The sequence below is a fragment of the Phodopus roborovskii genome, unplaced genomic scaffold (assembly GCF_943737965.1).
Source record: "Phodopus roborovskii unplaced genomic scaffold, PHOROB, whole genome shotgun sequence".
In the NCBI taxonomy this organism is placed as follows: Eukaryota; Metazoa; Chordata; class Mammalia; order Rodentia; family Cricetidae; genus Phodopus; species Phodopus roborovskii.
The window spans coordinates 48242888-48255581 of record NW_026126480.1 but is presented as its reverse complement, the minus strand read 5'-3'; the positions used below and the strand labels follow the sequence as shown (position 1 = coordinate 48255581).

The 12694-nt window shown below is 43.8% G+C and overlaps 1 protein-coding gene across 1 annotated transcript; it reads right to left on the bottom strand.

Moving 5' to 3' along the window:
* Positions 1-976: 976 nt before the first annotated feature.
* On the bottom strand, positions 977-10616 carry LOC127228509 (cytochrome P450 2E1). The gene is made up of 9 exons (XM_051193304.1): positions 10393-10616; positions 9440-9599; positions 7628-7777; positions 7142-7302; positions 6659-6835; positions 5731-5872; positions 3358-3545; positions 1964-2105; positions 977-1229 (listed from the first exon to the last, which is right to left on the bottom strand). Exons 1-9 carry the CDS (start codon positions 10567-10569, stop codon positions 1045-1047), a joined length of 1482 nt encoding a protein of 493 aa, XP_051049261.1. The 5' UTR covers positions 10570-10616; the 3' UTR covers positions 977-1044.
* Positions 10617-12694: the final 2078 nt, after the last annotated feature.

Genomic DNA, 12694 nt, shown 5'->3' with positions numbered 1-12694 from the left:
ACTGTAGATGGAGGTATGTTCTGTTCTACCTGGTCACACAGCTGTTTAGCCCCAAATAAACATACAGAGACTTATATTAGTTATTAAACTGTTTGGCTTATGACTCAGGCTTCTTACTGGCTAGCTCTTTCCTAATTATTAACCCATAACTATTAATCTATGTATTTCCATGTGGTCTTACTGGAGAATTCTCCAGCGTCCTATCTTCCCAACCACTACATGGCATCTCCTCTTTTGGCTTCTCTCTCTCTGCCTTCCTCCTCTTAGAATCCTCTTGATCTGGTAGCCTCTCCTATACTTCATGCCAGGCTACTGGCCAATCAGTGTTTTATTCATTAGCCAATAGGAGAAACATATACAGGACATCCATCCCCCCACCAGAGAACTTTGAATATATCATTGAATTCAGGGTCTTGAGATAGGCAAATAACCAGGATCTGTAAGGATTCAGGCATTATGCTGGCCTGCCCTTGTCACCTGGCATAATGCACTCAAGTAGTACCCTGGCCAGCCCAAGTTCAAAGGACCCCTTAAAAGGAAGACCTCCACCCACTTATGCTCTCTTCCCCCCCCCTCTTTCCTGCTGTTCCCCTGGGGCAGACAGGACTTTTTTTTGGTCTCTTCTCTTCCCCTCCTCTCTCTGTCTCTGCATCTCTTTATCTCTTTTTTCTCCCCCACTTCCCTTTCTAATAAAACTTCTCACTGAAGCTCTGTCTTCCTGCCATGTTTGTTCTCCTGCCCCAGTCACCCTCAACTGCCATGGAATCTGCCAAGGTTCCTCACACTTTATTCCTAACAGTATAATCTCACATATCCAAAAAATTCCCCAAGAGAAGTCAGGGACAGACGGATTGGAAGATGCTATACTGTTGACTATGGAATGATACTCACATGGGAACTTTTACAGAGCCAAGGGGACAAGGTCCTCCTCACTAAATTCACAACTAATATATAATTAATTGAAAACTCTATATGCTTGGGATTTTTAAAAAACAAAGTCACATTTTAATGAACATCTATGATAACTTTTCACTTGAGACAGTCTCATGAGCGGGGAATGACACAAAGTTTAAATTCAGGTGGGACACAGCCAAAGCCAACTGTGACAGGTTTGAGGTCAATATCCTTTGGGTCAACCAGAGACTTCAGATTAAAATGTTGCAGAATAGCACACAAGAGCAGAAACAATTCCATGCGGGCGAGGCCTTCTCCAACACACACACGTTTTCCTAGAAGTAACAACAGTGATGATGAGCTACTGCGGGGTCCTTGCAGAGTAACACTTCTAACATTGAGGTATTGGGAGTGTGAGTGGAGTCACTGTCCATGCCCATTGATCCCTGAACACCAGTGGTAATATGTCAGAGAACAAGAGTGACAGTGACTCAGGGACCAGCTTCTGACACCACTCATTCAGAATTCTGCTATATAAGCAAGTAGTTTAGGGAAATGGACCCCAAAACTCCTTTGCCATAATTTCAGGAAGCTGGGACAAGTGAAGCCTATGCAAACACAGGTGGTTAAAATTATTAAACTGGCTGAAGGATCGCCCTTTACTGGACCCCTATGTAGTCCCTGAGCTGGGACCATCTGGAAGGTACAGATGCTTGCTAAGAAGAGTCCAGGTAGCTAAAAAAAATAGAGTTTAGAAATTCTTGTAGAAATCTATGAAGAAATAGGTAATATAGTTTTGAGAGCTTTCATTGTATCTGAACTAGGAAAAAATGTTCACTGTGATAAAATAATCAAGCCAAAACATCTTATTTCCAGGACTTCTGGTGAAACATGACACCTGACTTCTCTGAACAAGGAGAAACATACTTGGGTTATGTGTTACAAGGGCATGGTGGGGTTGGGATGGCAGCCCTCTTCTAGGATGGGCCAAGAGCACATGGGAAGTAGACATAGGATTGGAGAAGACAATTTCTTGGGGATGGTGTGACCCCTGAACTCTTCTGCTTACCTGCAGAAAATGGTCTGAAATAGTCACTATACTTGAACTTTCCATTTTCATTCAGAAAATTCTCAGGTCTAAACTTCTCTGGATCTGGAAACTCTTGGCTGTCATATAAAAGGGAGTCCAGAGTTGGAATCAAAACTGTACCCTGGAAGAAGTAGAAGTTTGTATCAGTTAAGTTAACAAAACATAGGCTTTCATCTGGAAGACCCTGGTGAAGAGGGCTGTTGGAGTTTTACATTATGCAGGACAGTGTATTTTTATTTGCAGTGTTATTTAAAGGCTACATAGAAAAGAGCTAGGGTTCCAGTTTGGCCCAGTGTTTAGTTGTGGGTGTTTGCTTCTGTTTCCATCAGCTACTAGATAAGGGCTCCATGATGGTGGATAAGTTAGTCTTCAACCTCATTATCAGGGAAGGGCATTTATGGTAGCCTTTCCACTGTTGCTCAAATTGTTAGTTGGGGTCAGTCTTGTAGGTCTCTGGACATTTCTCTAGGTTCAGTTTTCTCTTCAAACCTATAATGGCTCCCTCTTTTACTCTCTCTCTGTCTCTCTCTTCTCTTGTCTGTTCCTCCCCTGACTCAACCTTCCTAGTCCCACATGCTTTCCTCTCCTCTCCTTTGCAGAGAGGGAGGACAAGACCAGGCTGCAGAAACACACAGACAGCTGACCTGAACAAGGAGGATCTAATGCCCCTCCAGGCTGATAGCTGGGAATCTAGCATGGGACTGACTCAGACCCCCTGAACATGGGTCTCAGCTAGTAGGCCTGAGCAGTCTAAGGGACCTCGGACAGTGGAACCTGGATGTATTCCTGGTGCACAAAAGGACCCTTAACCTAGAGACAGGAGAGAAGTCCTAGTCCCTACTCCAAATGACTTGACAGATTTAGATGACTCCTCCTGGAGGGCGTCACCTTACATGTGGAGTGGGGGGGTTGGGAGGGGAGGGTGGTCAAGGGGCATGAGAGGGTGGGAGAGAGGGAAAGAGGGAGGGAGGAAGAGGGAACTGGGATCTATATGTAAAATAAAAATTAAAACATAAATGAATATATATGAAAAGAGCTAGGGATCAAGTCTAAATGAAGAGGAAGGCCCTATATCTTTGGTACGGTGGGTTCCAGGCTGGGTTACTGCTGCCATGATATCTCAATGTTAGAATGTTCTACAAGTCCTATGGACCAGTTGAGGAGACATTTTTCATGATTCCCTCTATTTATTTGGTCATAGGGTTATTGGGGTGACTATGGGTGAAGTGTTCTGCAGGGCAAGAATGCTGACTTGATTTCCACATCCAGCTGCATATGCTGGTAAAAGTGCCCCTGAGTCCCAATCATGAATGGTAACCTAGATGATAAACTAACAGGCAGTGCCCATGGAGGGCTCTCAGCTCATGCCTCACCTTGGGGATGACATATCCTCGGAATGTGGTATCTCGGGTTGCTTCATGGGGCAGGTTGGAGGGGATAAGACTGATGAATCTCTGAATCTCATGCACCACAGCATCCATGTATGGCATCTCTAGCCTGTCTTTGAAAACAGGGTCACGGCTTGGCCCAATAACCCTGTCAATTTCTTCATGAAGTTTCTCTGCCAAGATATGAATGAGAACAATTCAGGTTATTTTCAGAATTGATGTTCACCTACTATCCATCCATACATATAATTACTTCCGCCTACCTGCTCACCTATCTACCCATGTAACTCACTCACTTTCTCATTCACCTACCTATTCATTTACTCACCCCTCTACTCTCTCATTTACCTACTCATCCATCTACACAACTATCTCCTGGTCTTTACATCCACTCACACAGATATCTGATTATCCTTCTCTCCATCTGCCAAGTCACCCATTGCATGCTTATGTAGAACATTATATTGAATCTGTAATCCCCAAATACTTTGAATTGTCAATGAAAGCTAAGATCTGTGAGATCATTCACAGCTGACAGGAAGTTTGGGCATCCATTGTCATAGTTGGTGATATTTTTTTCCAACTCTTTTCATGTCAGAAGAAGAGATAACAAAAGGGTATTGGATATTTCTTAAAGGAAAATCTTTGCATTATCACTCTAGAATGGCTTACTAGTGTGAGAAATAGGAAGAGGGTTACAGACTAGAATACAGTCCTTGAAATCTGAAAGTCCCTGTGATTATGACAGAGGTATTAGCAGTCTTTGACAAGTTCCTTAGTCTTTCTGTGTTTGGAATTCACTATGGGACTCTATAATATGTAGTGACATTTAAGTAAAGCCCTTGTGTCTGTTTGAAAATGAAATGTATAATAAAGCCTTTGTGTCTGGCTTTGAGAGCAATGGTTCAGCAAAGCCTTTGCTATGTTTAGGTATAGCAGTAGAGGCTTGGAATTTGTTTAAATGTTGAAGAATTGTTTCTCTGGGGAGTCTACACTTGGTGCTATGTGAAAGCTTGCAGCTACACTGATCTTGGCCCTAAGACGCTCCTGGCATACCCAGAGTTCTTACTTTTGATTATTGCTTGACATAGTCAAAAGGACTGAGATTTGTGTGTTCTGTTCTCTGTTCTCACGCGCAGCAGGAGCAAGATTACTTTGGTAGTTGGAACCTTTCCCAGGCCCAATTAACCTTGTAATTGTTTGAATAAAGTAACGAGTGAGTTATTCAGGTGTAAGTCTTTTCCAAGAAGGCTGTATCCCTCTGCTCTTTGGGACAATGAAGACTTAACATCTTGGTGAGTTTCTTTCTCTACTCGCAGCACCTAAGTCTCAATATCAAACAACAATAATAATATGCGGAGGGAAAAAAGCAAGTGTCATTATGTTGTGTATAGTATGGTATACTATTAAGGCATGTATAAAAACAGTGAGTTATGTGTTGATATTTCATTAATATTAAGTGTCCAAATCACATGGAAAAGCTACACAGTGACTTTTCCCCCCCCAGTTCATGTTTCTCCAGTACAGTAGTCAAAGTTCTAGGTACTGTAATTTGTATATTTTCCTCCCTGGACTTTAACCATTTTCAGTTTTCACTTTTCTGTGTGATGTGAAAAGTCAAAGGCATTGCTGACAGGAAGGCTGGAGCTCGAATGTTGACCCTGGACTGACAGATACATAACCAACTTCTTGGAAAGTATTGCTTTGTACGTAGTAGCTGTCCAGATCCATGCCCAACTTGGAGACTGGCAGGGTTTCAGGCCTTTGAGTACCTTCATCTTAGGTTGTAACTCCCTCAATTCCCTTACTAGAGGTGATCCCCATAGACTTACATGTAGGGATCACTATACTGCCCCTGTCTGGCAAGTGTATGTATAACCCCTGCATACTGGATTAAGGCCCCTATGCCTTCAGGCACAGAATTCCTCCCACCTTGAAGAGGAAGTGAAGTGGATTTGGGGCAGCCTTGATTGCTTCTCTCTCAATCTCCATTCAGAGTCCCTTAGAGTAAGATTCCCTGGGATGATTTCAGTCTGGCCCTTATACCTGTCTCAGCCTATCACTCCAAAAAGTCTTTGTCAGGGGAAACTGGAACATTATTTTCTCATCATAAACAAGTTATTTACAGAGCAGAGCATAGACTCATTCCCCTCTCCACTTCATCACTGGGCCACAGGCATCCCAGTGGAGGGTGTGTGGGAAAGCCAGTCTTTGGATACTAGGCCCTGGCACGTAAGGTCTTGTGTGACCTGGAGCACCGAGAAGGTTAGTGAGCAGCCACAGAACAGCTGAACAGCACAGGGTGGTGCTGACAGGCTCAGCTGTGCCACATGTGAGTTCAGCTTCTCATTCATGTACCTTCAACCTCTGGGTATTTCATGAGAATCAGGAGCCCATATCTCAGGGTTGTGCTGGTGGTTTCTGTCCCCGCAAAGAACAGGTCGGCCAAAGTCACAGAAATATTTTCCATTGTGTACATGGGTTCTTTGCTGTGTTTTTCCTGTGAAGTTGGAGCCAGATAGGGGACTGGTGAGATAGATTTCTTTAGGTGTGAGAAGGTGATGCCTATTGCTCTTAAACAGGGTGGAACCAGGTAATGCCAGACTCTCCTTGTGCCACCAGGAAACAGCCCTCTGTACCTCATGATTGGGGAAGCTGAGGCTCCCAGGAAACAGGCTAAGCACAAGAAAGGTATTTTACCTAGGCCACAGGGTCTTGGCCTGCTCATCAGTGCCAGGCTTGTCTAATAATGATAATGGCCTTCAAGCTGCAGAGGCTATCCTCAGCCTCTTTTCAGGCTCAAGGCTGAGCTTTTGGACCAGGAGCAGGGAGAGGCTGAGCTAAAGGTAAGGATTCTCAGATAGAAATTATCTAGAGGAAATCAGTGTAGGATTTACATGTTTTCAAGCCATTACAAAAAGAAAGTAGGGTAGTAATCTAAGTGGTCCCAGAGGCTGCAGGAATATGAAAGTGGAGAGGCCTAGCACCCTGAAAGCCAACCACAATTGTATAATACTGAAAGGAATGGCAACGTTTTCTGAGACAAGACCAGATTATCCAAAGGGTTGTAGTTCATCTTGGTCTGGAGGGAACTGAACAGAGGGACTTCACCTCCAAAAGAGACAAAAGAAGAGTGTGGTGTTCATACTGAAGCCACACATGTTTATGAAAAACCATGAACATCAAAACACAACCATGGTGCTCAGTCTGAAACTGAGTCGGTCATAATGTAAGAACTGAATGCATGCACTCTGCCCCAACCCAGCAAGCCCATCTTGTCCAGTACCTTCTCCATCTCTATAAGCAAACAGTCAGTCACATCCCGGGGGCAGCTGGAGTCCAGTGACTGGAGGTTTTCCTTGGCTTTTTCAAGGGTGTACTTTTTTATTTCAGATGCATTTTTCATTATTTTTCTGTGGCTTCCAGGTAGGTATCGTAGATACTCTGAAAAGTTATTGTAAACCTAAGGAGAACAAAAACTGTGTAACTGATAGGAACCTCCAAACAATGAGTTTATGGTTGTCTTTATCATACTATTTAAATATTGGGTCCAACTGTCTTTTGGGGGTGGTGTGGATAGGAATGTGTGCATACAAGTAGACACAGGTACTGAAGTGAGAAGTACTGAGCCAATGCAGTCAAATGCCCTCCTGTATTCTCCTGTCCTTTGCTTTCCTGGCCTGTCTTTCTCACACAACCTGAATTTTTCTTCTCCTTTTAATGTAAACAATGCAGCTGAAGGTTCATGGAAGAGGAGGAGCATTGTCACCTGGATCCAGGGAGTACTTAGCAGGTAGAAGTTTTCATTGAACAAACTCATGAGCCTCAGACACTTCTTGTCTTTGTAATCAAAACGTTTGTGGAAGAGGATGTCCGCAATGACATTGCAGGGTGCACAGCCAATCAGGAAGGTGGGGTCAAAAGGCTGGCCTGGAAAACAGGTAGAGTGTGAGCAACTTACTGTGGCCTTCCCTAGCCAACTCAGTCTCCCATGAGTTCTCATTGAGAACATAGAGAATTCTTGAGCCCCCAAGTGTCTTTACTTTTTAATGCTATCTAGGGTACAACAGTCACACCCGGCAGCCACTCATCCTCTTCTGGGAAGAAGAACTAGGACTCAAATTGAGAAGTCAGTGCCTGGGGATCAGCTTGACCTTTTCCTTCCCTAGGGTCCTTTTAGCTGTCAACTGCCTCCAGGTTTTTCAGTGTCCTCAGGAGCCTAGCTCCTATCCCTTCTGACTGCTGAGATACGAACCATTGGTCTTCTTGAGCTCCTCCACCAGGAAGTGTGCCTCCCTTTGGATGCGGGCCTCATTACCCTGCTTCCCCATTCCATAGTCACGGAGGATGCTTAGGGAAAACCGCCGGACGTCCTTCCATGTGTGTCCATTATTGAAAATAATCCCTAAGGAAAAGGGACCAATGGGGGTTACTCCAAGTACTCAGTTCTTGGAGAAGTAGGGGAGGAGGGGGAAATGGTCTGGGGTCCTGGGTGAAATGTGCAGGTGCAGAAGAGGCACAGAGAAGGGAACAGAGGGCCGTGCTTCATAGTTGTTTCTCTTAGTACCAGTTCATTTTCTTTGGTTTCATACTTTGCTCTGAACCTTTACCATGCTGAATAAATTGTAGGCAGCCACCAAAAGGACCCTTCTTTTTTCTGCCTACTGACAGAGGTCTTAGCAGCATTTCTGAGCTCATGGGTTTTAACCTTCCCATCACAAACACTTCAACTCACAGTTTTCTGGCTCCAGAAATCTAAAGGCGATAGAACTTCTCATTTAGAAGAAATTAAGATATAGAGTACTATCTCTTCTCAATGAAATGTGGAATAGTTCCCTCAAACAAAATGTATTGTTTTTCCTCCTAGAACATGACCCGATGACCGCATGAACCATTTGGAATCAACAAGTCTAAAACTAGTTTTTCTTTTCTTCCATCTCCAGATCAGCTAATTCTGTGAGCATTTTTTCATTCCTCAAATCTGAATCTAAGTCATCCTGACTGATGGTTTGTTATAGTATATATATTACTTGAAGATCCTGGATACCCCTTGGAGCCAGTGCAAAGTGTCCAGGGCCAGCCCCACCTGGCTTTTGCTTAGCAAAGTCCTTCTGGCCACTCTTTTTTTGCTCTTTCTTTACCCACTTTTCTTACTTTTCACATCATCATTTCTTCAGTAAATAATGTTTTGGTATCTACCATGTCTGAGTCACCATCTAGACTCTGAGCATTCAGAGACAAACAATAATGAGCTATATCTACACGGGGAGTAGTGCTTGCTTGCATCTCATAATGTCTCCCATATTAACTGCCCAATCATATGTGAGATGCCTAATGGAATACCCTGCAGAACATGTGGAAGTTCTTATGGAACATATGCTTACTATGGTGCTAAAGAACTTTCTAGAACAACAGATGGCCAGCCTGAGAGGGGATAGGGAAGTATGTGATATCAGCTAAGAGCTGTGGGTCAGACTCATGATTTCAGTTTTATCCTGAAGGTTAGAGGAGGGAACAGATGAGCAAGATTCTTGGTAGCACACTGCTTTCTCTCTCTCTCTCTCTGCAGATCACCAGCTACAATAGAGGAAAGCAAAGTCCTAAAGGCTGGTCCATCTCTGCAAACAGAATGCCAGGGAGGTTTAGGTACCTCATGTTAAGTAGAAGGGCTTGGGGGTATGGAACCATCTGTACCTCAGTTGACAGCTAAGACTGTGTGTAGAGTTCCAATAAATTCAGAAAAACACGAGGCATTGAGGATGGATGGATCTTCTGGGGAAGACTTCCTGGGTTCAAAAACTGCCTCTCTGTCTTTCTCTGTGAGTTGATCAATGCTATGGTGAGTGTGGGGGCCTGAAGATCCTCTCATGGGGCTCACAGTGCCTGCTCAGTACAAGTCTCAAAGCAGCTTTCATGCAGGCATAAGCCATCACCCAAGTCTTTGCCTTTCTGTCTTTGTTCTATCACTGCCACTACAGTTTGTTAATATTTGGGGTATCATATGGTGTTAACAAACTAACTCCCCGTGTTAGTTTGTCCCCTCCAATGGCCCAAGAAGACAACTCACCTTTGTCCTTATACTCCTGGAACACAGGGATGTCCCCTCGGCCAGAGAACTCACTCTTGTAGTTCAGTAGCACCTCCTTGACAGCTTTGTAGCCATGCAGGACCACGATACGCTTTGAGCCCAGGTGCAGTGTGAATACTGGCCCAAAGCGCTTTGACAGCTATAGAGACCAATGCACAGAGTGGACCATGAGGCAGGCAGGAGTCAGCCTGCTCTAGACTGCCCTCATTTCCTGTTATCGTTCCTGCTGTTCACAGAGAGTTAGAGGGACTTGGGGGAAAGGCCATTTTTGTTCAGTCTGATATGGAGAGACTCTCTGCACCTAAAGCTGCTGGATTTACAGGGCCCTTCCTTCCACCTAGACACAATTTCCTCCTCTGTGGCTGTTTAGTCAATATCAACACTAGCCACCTTCTAGTTTTTTCCCAAAGTTGAGGCTCTACATGGCAGGGTACTGCCAGCTAACTTGGAATCAATGATCTTGAAGCCTGTAGCTACCCTGCCATTGGCAAAGGCAACCTGTAACACAGACACCAAGCACTGACTCCATGCCTGGTAGCATTATGGTATTTGTTAGCCCGTGCAATGTTCACAGAATTAGCAAAAGGCAGATGTTAATTTGATGAATCACAACTGGCTCAATATTTCAATTTCTCTCTTTAGTCTGTTCTTTGACACAGGCTGACACCAGCTGGGGTACACCTGTTGTTGTATCATAATTGACACATAATGATACCAGCAACATCAGTATCTCTTAATAATTCCAACTTCACGGGGCCTGCATGGCACTACTCACTATGAGTGCTTCATGCCCTAGCCAGACTGGACTGTAAAATAAATGCAGTGTAAATATCACAGTAATCTGCCCTCAGATAGCAACTGCCAGTTAGGTTAATATATATGCATTATATCTAATCTCTAACTTGTTTTCTTTATGCAGTAATTTCTCTTACCTTGGTGAAGGACTTAGGGATATTCTTCAAATCCAGCTGAAGAACGTTTCCCAAGATAGGAAGTGGGAAGGGTCCTGGGGGTAGGTTCCAATTGCTGTAGATCTGCTTCCAGATGGATACAATCAGGAGAGTGGCCACCCACACCAGCAAGGCAATTGTGACTCCAATAACAGCCATGGTGCTTTTGGGCTCTAGCTGTCAACTTGTGAAAATTTCCTGAGGAAAAACAAAGATTTTATAATATGTCATTGGGAAGGAGGGTGACTCATCAGCCAATAACACACTCTTCTTTCTTGGCATAAGATACTGGTTTATTATTAGCTGCACTTGGCCATCATTTCAAAGGCTGAACCTTGTAGCTGTTGCCTCTTAGAAGTTGAATGATGTGACATGGAGGAGGCTGGGCTCTGTCAACACTCTGGTTGCTGGCACCTGCCACAGTGCTGGTAAGTGCATACAGGGAAACCTCATCAACCCATAGGCCAGTCCTAGGGGTGGGAGGCTGTCCTCCCTCTCAACACTGATCAGCATAGCAAGCATGCATTCAGATCATGTTTGCACGTGTTCCTTTGCTTGCATTCAGATAGTGTTTACACGTGTTTGTTTGCTAGAGAAATGCTTTTGCAAGGCAGTACCAACTATGTACTGCCAATGCCAGGTCAAATGCCAGCACCAGGCTACAAACATTTAACTTCTGATCTGGCGCTGCAGTGCTCTTAGAGGTGCACCACCTGGAAACTGAGGGAAGAACAGGGAATCTCTACTTCTAAATTCCATTTCACCTTGTCAAATCAACTAGAAAATTCAGTGGAGGCAAAACAAAACAAAACAAAAGCACAACCCCCCAAACCAAACAACAACAAAAAACCCAGCAGTAAATAAAATTAAACAATTTTAAGAGTTGCTTCTGACTGTATGTATACACTAATATCTGAAGTGCAGAGGACCAAGCCCAGGGCCTTGCACGCGGGAGGCAAGTGTGCCACTGACTTTGATGAACTGCCAATCCTTCAAAACCCACTCATTTATAAATAAGTAAATGGAAAATGTTTTTTAAAACAGTTCATCAAATTCTGAAAAAAAAAGTTAGGGCTTTTATTGGATCTGTTTCATTAGTGGGTTAAATTTGGAAGAAGTTGTGTTTGTATAATATCTTGTGTCTGTTCCCTCAGGAGTGTACACAGGAGTACTGCTCTCCCTTTCTCTGCATCGTAAGATGCCAATACATGTAGCATACTGCTTACTTCTTTCATATAGTTCCACATCCATGTTTCTGTTACATCTTCTAGGTATTTTGTGGGCCTTCGTGCATTTTAAAAAAATGAAGACATTGTTTTTCACTTTGCCTTCTACCTGTTAATACAGAAAAGATCTTAGTTTATGCACCATCATTTTATATATTTCCATAAGCTGTGCATCTTTGAATGCATTAGAAAACATGGCAGTAGATCCAAGTTATGGATTTTGAGTTCTTTTAAGCCTCTTGGTGCTTTCACCTATGTAAAATGACACTGGGGCTGGATTTCAGGGTCAGGGAGAAACTTGGTGTCAGGTACCCTCCCAGAAATCCACAAGGATGAGCCCAGCTAATAGTGGACAGCGTTCTTGAACTGGCCTTCTCCTGTAATCTGATTGGTGACTACCCTAATTGTTATCAGAGACCCTTCATCCAGTGATGGAAACAGATGCAGAGATCCACACCTAAGCCATAGATAGGTCAAGCTCCAGGAATCCTGCTGAAGAAAGGGAGGAAGAATTGTACAAGCCAAGAGAATAAAGGTCATTACAAGGGAACCCCCAGAAACAACTAACTTGGGGGCATAGCAGCTCAGACTCTGTACTGACAGACAGGGAGCCTGCATGGGGACAACCTAGGCCCTCTACGTACTTGTGACAGTTGGGTAGCTTGGTCTATTTGTGGGACTCCTAGCAGTCGGATCAAGGATTGTCCCTAATCCTTGAGCTGGCTTTTGAGAACCTATTTATGGGTAGTCTTGTCCAGTCTTAGTACAAAGGGAAGATCTTAGTCCCACCTCAACTTGATATGCCATGCTTTGTTGACACCCATGGGCAGCCTGCACCTTTCTGAATAGAAGCAGAGGAGTTGATGGGGAGACCAGAGGGGAGGTGGGGGGAAGGGAATGGGAGTAGAGAAGGGAGGGAAAACTGCAGTTGGAATGTAAAACAAATGAAAAATTTAATTAATTAAAAACGACACTGTAACCAAACACAGTATTTTAACCCAAATGTTCTCTGAATAAACTATTAATTAGTAGTATAGACTGTTCTGCCTTTCAAACCA